At 39.5% G+C, this 13,913-nt stretch overlaps 1 protein-coding gene across 6 annotated transcripts in view; it reads right to left on the minus strand.

Annotated features, from left to right (window-relative positions):
• Positions 1 to 13,913, minus strand: part of UPP2 (uridine phosphorylase 2) — a 65,829-nt gene that overhangs the window by 20,717 nt on the left and 31,199 nt on the right. For 3 of the 6 annotated variants that reach the window (XM_026674458.2, XM_087949967.1, XM_087949969.1), the window contains exons 6-7: positions 13,758 to 13,904; positions 8,822 to 9,009 (exon numbers count right to left, since the gene is read on the minus strand). In XM_026674458.2, the coding sequence (XP_026530243.2) occupies positions 8,837 to 9,009; positions 13,758 to 13,904 (320 nt within the window). In that variant the 3' untranslated portion in view covers positions 8,822 to 8,836. Of the gene's footprint in view, positions 1 to 8,821; positions 9,010 to 13,757; positions 13,905 to 13,913 lie in introns of those variants that run through there. The other 3 variants (XM_026674459.2, XM_026674461.2, XM_087949970.1) reach the window with 1 other exon arrangement.

Consider the following 13,913-nt stretch of genomic DNA (forward strand, 5'->3'; position numbering starts at 1 on the left):
AATAGAATGTGGATTTTAAAGCAAAAGGTTTGGGCTTACTAGGGATTCCTAGCAACGCTAATGCCCGGAAGCAGTGAATAAACACTGACAAAATATTCTCAGCCAGCCAACATTATTCAGATTTCTATTGCTTTAATTCAGCAGAGATCAGAATAAAATGTCTGAAGCTCAGGAAGGGAAAGTGGATTTGGAGAAGTGACTTGCTGGCTCCAGTTAAAGTAGCATCTCTTTTTAGTTGTTTTTTTTTATCCCCCCATCTCATTGCATCGCTTTTTTTGTTTTCCACAAATGAGCTAATGAGTTAATAGACTAAGTAGGCATTCTGACTCTCGCCAGAAATGCTCTAGGACACTGGACAGCCAGACCGGATGTGCCATAAGTCAAAAGACTGGAGCTAATTGAACTAATTGAATGGCTGAGATATTTGCAAGTGGCATAATTTAGCATCCTATTTCCACGAACAAGAATGATGACCAGTCTGCTGATGGTATAACTTTTGCAACAGGTTGATTGGCATTTGCAGTCATCTTTTCAATATGTTAAGGGCTACTTTTTATGCTAAAATCTTCGCAAATTATTTTACCATAGAATGGCAGTGTGCCAGGAGTGGCTATGTGCCAGTTGTACTTTCTCAGCCTAACCTTATACAGTTCTTGTACTGGTCAAATAAGGAGAGCCAACCTGGGCAGTCAGGGAAAAGAATGAGTGAATGAAATGAAATGAATGCATGCATGCATGAATGAACAAACGAATGAATGAACTGCCGGCTGCCTGCAATTTGGCAGTTCGAATCTCACCAGGTTCAAGGTTGACTCAGCCTTCCATCCTTCCTAGGTCGGTAAAATGGGGACCCAGATTGTTGGGGGCAATAGGCTGACTCAGTAAACTGCTTAGAGAGGGCTATAAACTATAAAGCAATGTGAAGCAATATATAAGTCTACATGCTATTGCTATTATAACATATGTAAGAATTACATTTTTAATATTAAGAAGCCTGCTGAGATTCCTACAGGTGAAAGCTTCCTACCACCACCATCTTTGGACTTTGGAAATGTTTCTTTTCTTCTTTTCATAGGAAGGCACTCTTCTCTTTTGAAACATGGCTTTGCCTGACCACTTGATGGTATTTTAGGTCTTACAAATATTTAGCAATTTTCTAAAATGAATAAATGGTGGCAGGAGGTAATTTATGATGAATGTGGATAAGCTGCTAAAATATATTGTATGTTCTTGATAAATTTCATTCAGCCATGGAAGATGCCTGTATTCAAAACTTCATATCTGTACATCAAGGTTGAACATAAGCACTGTGCAATGAGAAAGTATCAATGTTAACTGTAACCAGGGGTGGGATTTTACCAGTTCGCACCTATTTGCTAGAACCGATTGTTAACATTCTAAGCAGTTCGGAGAACCGGTTGTTAGAAGAAATTACTGGCCTAATCCTGTAAGGAAGGCAGGAAGGAAACATTCTGGTGTTGCTTACAGAAACTGCCTCTCCGTTAACTCTTATTACATTCTTGGCAGGACTAGACTTCCTGTCTCAGGAACCACTCTGGAGTTTTTTTCCCCTCTTTTGCTGGTACTTTGCTTGTGTGGAGTGACCATTCAAAGTTACAATGGCACTGAAAAAAGTGACTTATGACCATTTTTCACACTTACGACTGTTGCAGCATCCCCACAGTCATGAGAGGCCAGGCGAGGAGATGGTGCCTCAATGTGAGTGATATTGAGTTGGCCACACCCAGCCAATAACATGCCCACCAAGCCATGCCCACCAACTAAGTCACGTCCACAGAACCGGTTGTTAAAAATTTTGAATCCCACCCCTGACTGTAACAATGAGTCTGTGTGAAGCTATTTTTGTTCCTTTATTCCTTCATAATCCTGTTTTTTTTTCTTATTTTGTCAATCATCTATCTGGCTTTGTACAGGCCTGTCCAACAACTGTGCAAGATCTATTATTATTTTCATGATGTTTGCAGTCTTCTTTATAAATAGGACTTGGGTCACTAACCATCTAGGTTAGGAGTCCCTAAACCCTGGCTGTGGACTAGCACCAGTCCAAGGCCTGCCAGGAATCAGGCCACACAAATGAGTAAAGCCCCATTTAAGCATTCACAAAAGGTCAAACGAGGTGCGAACCACATACATCCCCATCTGCAGAAAAAAATGCCCTCCATGGAACTGGTCCCTGGTGCCCAGAAGGTTAGGGACTCCTGATTTAGGTGACAGTAGAGGAATCTGGTACATGAACAGCAATGGAAAAGCAGTGAAATCATATTTGCATCCAGTCAGTTACATTTTTATAGATTTAAAATTGCAATTAATTCAACCCAAAATACTAGTTCATACCTGATGGGCACCCACACATTTTTCAGGAAAGAATTGGTGGGGTAATATAACTTATTAACTGTAAAATCATTAAATATTTCACATACCATAGCTGTTGTGTAAAATGTAACTTCTTAATCTTTAACAAAATATGTTCCTTTGAGATGATTGTGGATTAGAAGTAAGAAGATGTAGGGTTGAAGTACAGCCACCTAGGAAACAGATGGCAAAAGGCCAGATGGCTGGCTGGGATACAACAGAAGCATAAGGCAAGAGAGAAACAGCTTAATGGGAAGAAAGAAAGAAGGAGGTTTAATGAACACCATTGTCCAAGAAGGAGTTGAGGAACTGGCTTCTTTGTGCCTGAGTTAAAGTGATGCTGGCTGATTTGTGTTATTTAAGTCCAGCCAATGTACTTAAATTACAATATCCTAGATAATGTATGGACCCAAGCAATATAGTTAACAGATTAAACTGTGGTTTAGTGAACTATACATTAGCATTTTATGCAAACACCATGACAGTAGCACTTCTGGGATTAGGATGTAGCAAGAGTGATGCTGCCTATTTGTTTCTTATATGCCTTGCTTTCTGGCTGAGAAATCCTGAATGCTGTTTCAATTATTGCTGGTTGCCCAAAACTTCCATGGATACACATGTTGATGTCAAACATGGCTGTAGGGTTTAGGACTGTTTTTAAAAGACTAAACTCCCTAATGTTTATTTTCTGCAGATATTGGCTTCTTTACATTTTGGGCATGTTTGGGCAAGAAGCTTTCTTGTGGTTAACTGAATAATGGTTTGCTTAATTATAGGTTACTTAACCATGAGTTAACTAACTGGCCTGGGTTTGCACAATACACTGAAGTACATACAAACCATCCAAACAGAATTTCCACAGTTCATTAGGCTACCATATGTTTAGCCAGTTTATGGTTCAGTGTGTCACGCAAACCCATTTCTAATCTGGTATTTATTGATATTGGCAAGACCATTCAAATCCAAGAACAGCCCTACTGGATCAGGCCAAGATCAATCTGACTCCAGTATTTTGTTTCTTATATGCCAACAAAATACTTCTGTTGCCAACTCACTATAGCCAACTCAACGGAGGACAACTCACTATGGCCAACTTGCTGGTGGAACAACTTGCCGTGTGGCAATCAACCATTCAATTTAATTATTTGAAAAAATTGAAAACTTATTTTAATTTTTGTCATTCACATTTCATTTTGTCCCTTCTTTTGCATCTTTAATGATTCTATTCTACCATTTCCTCAATATTAGTGTAATTGTTATCCCATGGCAAGTTATCTCGTGGCAACTTGGCCATGGCAAGTTAGTAGTTGTGGCAAGTTATCCTAGACCATATGAAGCTAGATCTGGTTCCTCATCACCATTCCCCTCAGGTTCTTATTCAGACAGACAAGACTGTCTTCATGCTTGGAACCCATAGTATATTCGAGTAAATTTCGCAGTTAAAAAACCACTCTTGAAATACTTTTGCTTATGAAAACAAAACCCAAATGACAATATTTGGAATTACAGGTTTTGCTGGCACTGTTGAGTTAATGAGGCAGCACAGTGGTTTTCAGAGTGTAAAGTACATCTCACTCCTACCTAACCCTTTAGAAAGAAATTACATTCATGCACTCCATGAATTGTGATAGATGTTTAGTTCTTTGAAATCATTGTACGCAAATTAGACTTCATTGCCGCATGGCAAAAAGCTCATTACTACAATAATCTTTGACTTTAGCTTTGTAGGCTCCAAGGTCTAGCTTAAATGTCCAACAGAGGGGAAAATAGGTTTATTTCTGGTTCTAGAGTACATTTCCTTTTGGCCACTGAAGTATTATCAAAAGATTTAACCCTCTGGCAGGAACAAAGCTTAAGGCAATTCTACACATGCCCCTGAACAAATGACTTGAATGAGGCTCTCAAATTTTGCAACTGGGGAAAAAGATGAATCACAGAAATGAGCAAGCCTACCAAAAGTCCCAGTGAATATATTATCACTGTGCAACCTTGAAAGTGAAATGAAAAACTAGAGCCTTGCCTTCTGTTGAATCTATCTATGAGATTTAATTAAGTAATATTCATTTGTACGTATAAGAAATAGAAATTATATCCCACCTTTCTCCTAGACATTTCCTACTCAGACACAAAATCAAACGTTTAACCTCTGAAGGAAAATTGGTAGAACTGTGTCTAGGGCAGTATTTCTCAACCTTGGCAACTGTAGGATGTGTCGGACTTCAACTCACCCCATTCCTAAGAGGTCTGTAAGGGGCATGCATAAGTGCACAATCCTGCCTACCGTCCATTTATTCCTACCTATTTCCCGTATTCTTACCCATGTTTATACTTATACCTATTATCTTGTAAGTGATTGACAAATCAAATAAATAAATAAATAAACTCTATCCAGCATGGAATTCTGATTGTTGAAGTCCACACTTCTTAAAAGTTGCCAAGGTTGAGAAACACTGGCTACCCTTTCTAGGCTGCAAAAAATGGGATAACCACTAGATGGCAGCAAAGAAATACAGGAAACTCTCTATGCTACCATCTAAGGCTCATTTCTGCAGTCCAAGTAAGGTAGGCCTTGCTGTGATGTTTACGGTGAAAGAACAAGTAAGATAACTTTGCCAAATACTATTATTCTCTCAGCATTTCCGCATGAGGATTCTGCACCCATTCCAAAAACAGTCCAGACCTTTGTGACCCTATTGTGTAGGTGGTAGCTGAGTGTGCTTTATTGCTGGCTCACCTCCATTGTGTTTGAATCGAATTGCAGTGCTTTGAAATTCTGCCTTTGTGGGCAATCTTATTTCCCCATTGGCAGGAGCTCCTTCTTATTTCACTCCCTGCCTGTTTAGCTGAAGGCAACTATTACTTTCTCTCAATAGAATTTCAGTTTAGAATATATGTTAAGGGAACTCCCATTTCAAAACAGTCACTAGAGGGGGGAAAAGCCATTAGTAGCATTGCTATTCCCTCATAAACAGGAGGAGAAGACGGATACAATTCTTCAATTTCACTTCTGCTTGTTTCAAAAATATTCTGCTATATTCAACCCCCTCAATCCTGCCATTGTAGCCAACCATGTTTCAAGCTGCTGTAAAATATGCCTACTTGAAAAAAAAAAGCTGACAGGCTATCAGTCTTTGTAGTGGCTCTTAAATGGAAAAAGGAATCACACCTCTGCAGCTGAGTAAATGTTACTCACAGCAATCATAGTAAACTTTTGATTTAACAGACAAATGAGGCTAAAGGGAGTGTTCATTAAATCAGGATGTCTGTTAAATACAAATAAGGTTTTATGCATGTATATTTAATATGTTTTGTATAGCTTATGCATGAATAAAATGTTAAATGGAATTTTATGGGTGTTCAAAATGGCAAACCAGATTTTACATATGCTCAAAAACATGAAAAGTTTTCTCCATTGCACCCAAAGCCCATTAATCAAAAATCTATTAAGTTTACCCTATTTGTAGTTTTTGTCAAGCAGTCAAAAAAAACCAACAACCTATGTATGTAATTACAGTGTGTGTAAGAGAGCATGTATGAAAAGTACTTATTCACTTTGTTTCGCATTTACGTTGAATGAAGTGGTGTAAGGGAACATATTGCTACTCAGATGGTTGGGCACCGAAAATCTTTGTACTATCCTATTTGTTACATAACAGTAGATCAATGTTTTTCAACCATGGCTTTACAACTTTAAGTTGTATGGATTCAGGGATGGGATTCAAAAATCCCAACAACCAGTTCTCTGCCCAGTTGTTGGGTAGGCGTGGCCTACCGGAACTTGCGGGAGGGCCATTTTTCACCTTTCCCAGAGCCCAGAGGCTTCCCTCGGGCCTCTGGGAGGGCAAAAACAGCCTCCCCTGGGGTTCAGAGCCCCCCCCCCCGGAAGCCGAAAACAGGTCCATTTCCAGACTTCTGGAACTTCTGGGAGGGCTGTTTTTCGCCCTCCCAGAGCCTCCACGCAGACCCTGCACTTACCTGCATCCAAAATGGGCCATGTGGAGACTCCTGGGAGGGGCGGAGTAGGGTGGGTGGGGCCAGCCGTTTGGTTCAACTACCAATTCGGAGAACCAGATGTAAATTTAACATCCAGTTCGCCCGAACCAGCCTGAACCGGCTGAATCCCATCCCTGTATGGATAACAATTCCCAAAATTCTGTACATTGAAGTCCAGACAGCTTAAAGTAGTCAAGGTTGAAAAACACTGAGGTAGATGACTGTGTTCTGGTAGTCCCTGCCTGTACTCAGCATTTCAAGATTGGTCAAAGTTAAGATGATCATGGGTTAGCTTGAAATCGCTTTTCTGTTTCAAGGTTTGCACAGTTCATTGTGAAGTAGTAATTGGGGTTATGTTGTAAGATAGTAATTGTAAAATGTTGTAAATATTTATTAAACACATGATCATTAGTACAATACTTTCTTAAAACAGTTTCCCCCCCGTTTCTTTTATCTGTTATTTTACCACATGAACTAGCTGATTTTTTTACAGAAATTTTCAGTAGACTTATTGTGATATATGAAACAATGAATTATATAAATGTATTGTGAAATTATTACACTAAGGCGCACCTCCTCTCAAATAGCCACAAACTTAGGCCAAAATTGTGCTATACGATTTTTAACCTGTTAAAACATATCACATGAACATAGACATTACTTTTGCAAAATGTCCAGCCTGAAATGACTGATCAGTTTGGGATTTGAATGGAATGGAAGATCAGATCATTCTTTTCTCCCTGAGGCATTCAAAAACTAAAAGAAAAAGTACTACTTCAAAAATGTTGTAAATATTTATTATACACATGATCATTAGTACAATACTTTCTTAAAACAGTTTCCCCCCAGTTTCTTTTATCTGTTATTTTACCACATGAACTAGCTGATTTTTTTACAGAAATTTTCAGTAGACTTATTGTGATATATGAAACAATGAATTATATAAATGTATTGTAAAATTATTAAGATGAGACAGTTCTCCGATCCAACTTAATACAGCTTTTCTTTAAGTACTATATACTTTATTTCATTTAGAAACGATTATGATTCTCCTTTCTTGGGTTTTGAGTAGCAGACAAATCTACAGTCAGAATTTGTCAGTAGCAGCATCTGATCACATTTCTGCATCTCTAATATACAGGATTTGCTGCTTCTGTCTCTCAGTTTGTCATGACAGAGCTCGTTACCTGATAGTTACTGAAATCAGCACCAGGATGCTCCTTCTTCAACTTGGATCATAGCATCACGTATCAGGAACATTTTCTGTGCTGCTTTGAGCTTGCCATACATTGACATCTTCTGCTTAAATATTTTAAGGCTGTTTGATCAATGCTTGGCAGGTGTCTAAAATAAAATGTTACCTACTGTGTTAGGAAATCACATTCTAATCTCATTTTGCAGCTATGCTGAGCCATAATACATGGGAATGGCAGATCTATTTTTGAATCAAGTGGCAATTGTCACCTGAGATATACAGTAAGAAGTAGCTTGACTCCCTCCTGCAGATATAGTGCTCATGACAATTAAGTCCCACCCAATTCAGGGGGATTCTTGGGTTAACATATTGATTTAGCTAGGATTAAGTCTGGCATTTTTCACTGATCATTATTTATATTGTCCAGTAAATGACATGGTATCATGAAGTTAACATTCAGTTAACATCTTTGTAGAATGAATAGGACTTGTGTGATGACCACTAAATGATCTCATACCATTAGCTAACAGTCTATAATAATTTCAAACTAAAATCATTATTAGGGTAGCTAAATTGAAACATGTTGGGCTTTAAATCACACCTTTTAAACACTTGGTGGCTTCATTCCTTTCTTTGCCTTTAGCTGGTACTTAACTAATATTAATTCTAGGTAGTTAATAATGCAGACAATTCTTCTGAAGGCAACAAGCATAATCCAGTATATTCTTGTAGGTAAAATGATGTATTCGGAATTAAAATTAGTTTTTCCTCTATTAAATTCAAAATATCAGTGGGATTGTTTTTCAATTCACTCTTTTTCTGTCCTTGTGCTTCATACAAAAACCCAACAGGATTAATGTACCTAACTTTCGTAATTCACATCCATGAATATTATGCTGTTCCAGGCTCACACATTCTGTAATACTTTAGACCAGGGGTCCCCAACCGCCGGTCCGCGGACCGTGCACGGTCCGCGGAACAAGTCTTACTGGGCGCTGGTTGCTGAGCGCCGCCATCTTTTTTGGTAAAGTGCTTCCGGTGAGCTTTTCCGGGTAGAAAGCTCACCGGAAGCACTTTTTCATCAAAAAGATGGCGGCATCACTTCCGGTGAGCTTTTCCGGTAAAGCCATTTCTACCCAAAAGCTCACCGAAGCGCTACACCGCCATCTTTTCGTCAAAAAAGATGGCGGCGCCCAGTTGATGCCGGTGCACCGGGCGCGGCGCCCAGCTGATGCCGGTACCGGGCGCGGCGTCAAAAGGTTGGGGATCACTGCTTTAGACTATTGCATTATCTAATAATTCCTTGTCATTAATCAGCCCAAGGCGTTTTTTGATCAATGTTGCAATCAGTTGCTGAGGTCGTCGCTGATACTCAGCTAGAACTTCATGGGAGGCTTTGATCTGATCTCCTTCAAGACGATTAAGGAGAGTCACACAGATTACTGCAGCTTGAAAGCAGGGGAAAACGGAGGGGAAAAAAGTCAACTTTGTTTTTATAACAGCTATGATCATAGTCAGTATAAATTTTACTGCAAGTGCTATAGTAGAATTTTACTAAACAACTTTCAAATTAAGGGATAACTGTTGTAGAACTACAGTATAAAAACACTGCTAGGCCTGCCAAATAGGTATTTACTGTACTTCAAAAGGAAAACCAAATCATTACATTGCTACCTTTTAAAACACCTGTATGGCTCTTAAAAACACATGTTGTTTTTACTCAGTTTAAAGCAGGTGCATAACTGGAGCCCCCAACAAATTCTTCAAAACTCAACAAAAATAATAAGAGTGTTGGTAGGGAAGTTTTAAAACCCCTCCAAGAGTTTGGAGGCTCCCATGGCAAGCTTTACTGCATCAACAGTATCTGTGATTGGAATGTTTTAAGAGACTAAAATAAACCATGGAGAAAAATAGTACTTAAACTTTCCCCATAAGTCACGTTCTTGGTCGGAACTGCCCATGTATATATATAAAAATATACAGTACTGTGAGAAATAAGAATAGATTTTATGAAAATAGAAATATCATGTATAATAAACACTATTGTTGAGTGTCCTAAGTTATTTGCCACAGTAGAGCAAGGGTGGGCAACTTTTGAGGGGTCAGCAGCTGCACTCAATATTTTTGGGGAGGAAAGGGTTTCAAAGTGGGTAGAACTGCACCATCCCATATGGGAATGAAAGTGGATCTGGAGGGGGTGCTTTGATTTGTAACTCTGAGGTGCTTAGTTTTAGTTCAGATTTTACACGATAGCTTTCCTCTAACTCAACTCAAAATGAAAGGATATTACTCTCTGTTTTCAGCAGCATTTTAAATGAAAACAGTTGTACACTGCCCTGAATGCCAGCACCAATGGAGAACCCTTTGCAGTTTCTAAAAAGATGAAACAAAATGCATAAACATATGCAAGCGCAGCACACACACAACACACACAGAGAGTGGAAACTTTTCTCAGGCTGACTTGAAAAGCTTTGGTTCTGCTAAGACTGCTATTTTTCCCATCCTCCATTGTCCATCCCACACAGTCCCCAAGAACCAATTTAAAACATCCCTGTCACCAGGAGCAGTTTTTGTCTGTAAAAGCATAGCTTTTGCACCTGCATTTTCAGCCCCCAAATTATTGTAGTTCTCCATCAAACCAAGCAGTAGAAATGGCATAAAATGCTGCTTAGCATTTGAGGTGTCAGCAATACAATTTTAGACAGCAGGCTGCTAGGACTGAATTGCCTTTCATGCCAAAGAGACCTCCTATTTTACAAAACTTAAATGGGAGTGATACTCAGGGGTATTGTGGGAAATACTGCAGAAACAGCTGGTTCCAAGCCCACTTTTCCAGTGTCACTTTGAGTTGGGGCCTAGACAGCTGACATCAAGCAAAGGAGAAAGGATCCAACATGCATACATACAATAGCAATAGCACTTAGAGTTATATACCACTTCTTCACAGTGCTTTACAGCCCTCTCTAAATGGGTTTACAGAGTCAGCATATTGGCCCCCTCCCAAACAATCTGGGTCATCATTTTACCAGCCTCGGAAAGGATGGAAGGCTGAGTCAATCTTATTTATTTTATTTTATTTTATTTATTTGATTTGCCAATTGTTTACAAGATAATAAGTATAAATGTATACATAGTTGTGAATACATGAAATGGTTACATACAAGAAAAATAAAAGAATAGGAGAAACAATAGGACAGGGACGGTAGGCACGTTGGTGCGCTTATGCACGCCCCTATCTTGACCCCTGTCAGGATCTAACTCCCTGGCAGCGAGCTGCATTTGTCTGCAATACTGCATGCTAATCACTGCTCCAGTAAGTATATATGTGGATGTCAATGCAGCACATTAACTCTGTCAATCTGATGGTTATATTGCAATTAAATAGCTGATGCCTTTGTAGGAGATTGAGAATGAGTCTCAGGTAAGAAATAGTAACACAGGACAGTGAAGTGAAAAAGTGGACAAGTGTTTGGCTTGGCTTACTGTGAGCTCAGCCATTATGATTTGTAAATTATGAATTTATGACTTAGCATATTGCCTGAACTCAGTTGCTCATGGCTTAATGAATCATCTAAGTGTAAGCCATGCTATTTTTCTTTTCTTCACCTTTTCTGAGAGTCTTCACAAAAGAAATGGAGAATGCCTCTAATGAGGTAGACTGAGGTAATTACCCCACCCAGTCTCCTTCTTTTCCGATGAAGCCTCAGTATATGAAGCTCCAGCACCAATCCAGCTATCTTTAGGATATACTGGCCATTTAGGTTGAAGAGTCTTACGCTCTCCATAGGAGACTTCTCATCACAGGAGGAAGGAGAGCAAAATGAAGCCCTACTAGAGAGTCCAGGTGATGAAGAATAGCATGAATCATAGAGCCGAACTGGGCCTCATTGGTCCCGATTCTAGTCCTGAAGAATTCTAAATTCTAAGCAGAGACTCTCGGTTGCCCAAGTAAAGAAACAGCACCTGCCTTAATGAGCATCATCTCCATACAGTGGAAGGAAAATCAGGCAAACAGAGAAGCTGCAGAGAGATTAGCCTTAGGCAGGATGATCTTCTCAGGTTGTTTTTTTAAGTAACTGGGCTCTGATAAACAGAGCTAATGAGTGCAGGATATTTCCAGTATTTAAGCCCTGCCTGAGGGTACTCAAATACTAGAATAATTTCTCTGACTTTGTGAACAAAGTTCCTCGGAGAACTTGGATTCCTCACCAGACTGGCTTTCTACTGCTTTATCCACCCAGTAATAAACTTTAGTTTATTGATCTCAGACAGGACTGGATTTGTAGGTGTGATTTCAGCTGTAAGCACCTCTGCCAATTTATGATCCTGGAGTAATAATAACTTTGTTAAAGCCATATGGGTTTGGTAAGGAAAACAAAATAGATTGAATAAAAATCAAATGCTTTATGCTGGATCACAACATTTCTTATGGGGTTTTTCTAATGTAGCAGTACAGCTAAAATATTATACAATATTATTTACTGTATAATATGTTATGTTTTAATAATATCTAGATTTTTTCTCTCTAGATATCTTTGCTCTAGTGATCATTTAGATATGATAGCTTTACTATGTACCTTTGTAAGTGCTTTATACAATGTGACCTAACACTGTATCTCCAGATTTGCAAAAGTATTGCAGTGTGTGGCTGAATTACACATGTAAAAACATAGTTTGTTCTTCAAATTATAAGTAGCAAGTGGACAACATATCTGATCCAAGGATGTGTGAATCAATACCTTTCAACTGGAACACTTTTTTTTCCTTTTCTGAATAGTGTAGCAAAACTAAACACTAGTAGTGCATCATTTTCCTCTTACAGCTTTTGGCAGCATCCAGAGAATTACAAAAAAAAGTACTGAAATCATTACTTTCACTTACCTGTTTTATTATGCCAGAAAGCAAATTTAAACTTGTTGAATTATTTTCTTATCAAATTACCAATTGGTAATGAGTAATACATATAATGAACCATATGTTAAAAAAAAAAACTTCGGACAGCGCTGGCTCTTCGGCTTTGTAATAGAGATGAGCACTGCCCCCTAGAGCTAAAAACGACTGGCACGTATGTGGGAGGGGAACCTTTACCTTAAACCAGAGAGATGACAAGGAGCTGACTGGGTGCAGAGGAGCCAGTAAGAAAGGCCATGAGAGTCTAAGTCATCAGAGGTGAGATTTTTGGAAGATTTTCTGTGGCTGAGCAACCTTGCCAAGGGAAAATTTGGACAGCACTGAGTATAACTATGTAGTTGAAAATGCACTGCCTCTTTAAGTAAGCTGCCAAGGTGCCTGAAGGCAATGCCGAAGAAGCTTCTGGACCTCAAGAGTTCACCCCTCTGAGTTACTATTGTGTAAGGTTACTATCTGTGTAAAATTGGCTGTATAACTAAAATGGTTATTTTCCTGCAAGTAATAGTGCACAGATGTTCTCAGCTTTGGTCCCTCATATGGGAAGATAAAGTCATGTTACCTGCTCATAAATAGAAATACCTCAGTTTGGCAGTAGGCTAGGTTGAAAGGCCTTAGATAGGAGATAGAAAAGGCCCCACTTGAGTCCCAGTGGCTGGGAAGACCGCAAAGAAGAGTTTCTTAAACTCAAAAGACTAGTCTCTCTCTCTCTCTCCTGAAACTAAAACAAAAAGCAGGACTACCCAGGGGAGGAGAACCTCCCAGAAGTCCAGGGGTGGGATTCAAATTTTTTAACAATCGGTTCTGTGGGCGTGGCTTGGTGGTCATGTGACTGGTGGACATGGCTTGGTGGTCACATTGGCTGGGCGTGGCCAACTCAATATCACTCACATCGAGGCACGAATCTCCTTGCCTGGCCTCTCATGACTGTGGGGATGCTACAACAGTCGTAAGTGTGAAAAGTGGTCATAAGTCACTTTTTTCAGTGCCATTCTAACTTTGAATGGTCACTCCACACAAGCAAAGTACCAGCAAAGGAGGGGGAAAAAACTCCAGAGAAGTTCCTGAGACAGGAAATCTAGTCCTGCCAAGAATGTAATAAGGGTTAACGGAGAGGCAGTTTCTGTAAGCAACACCAGAATGTTTCCTTCCTGCCTTCCTTACAGGATTAGGCCAGTAATTTCTTCTAACAACCGGTTCTCCGAACTGCTTAGAATGTTAACAACCGGTTCTAGCGAATAGATGCCAACTGGTAGAATCCCACCCCTGCAGAAGTCCTCTGACTTACCTTTCAGGCCACAAAGCCTGCACATCGCAGCAAATACTGTGGATTCCATTTCTATGTTTCTCACGCCGGCATTGTATGCTCTTTTTAAATACTCTAGCTTTTTTTCATTAGAGAAGCAGCACAAGGCTCCATCTAACCGTCCTTGGCCTTAAAAGG

The sequence above is a fragment of the Notechis scutatus genome, chromosome 1 (genome assembly GCF_049901735.1).
Source record: "Notechis scutatus isolate UNSWTSFEM ecotype Mainland chromosome 1, rNotScu1.2, whole genome shotgun sequence".
In the NCBI taxonomy this organism is placed as follows: domain Eukaryota; kingdom Metazoa; phylum Chordata; class Lepidosauria; order Squamata; family Elapidae; genus Notechis; species Notechis scutatus.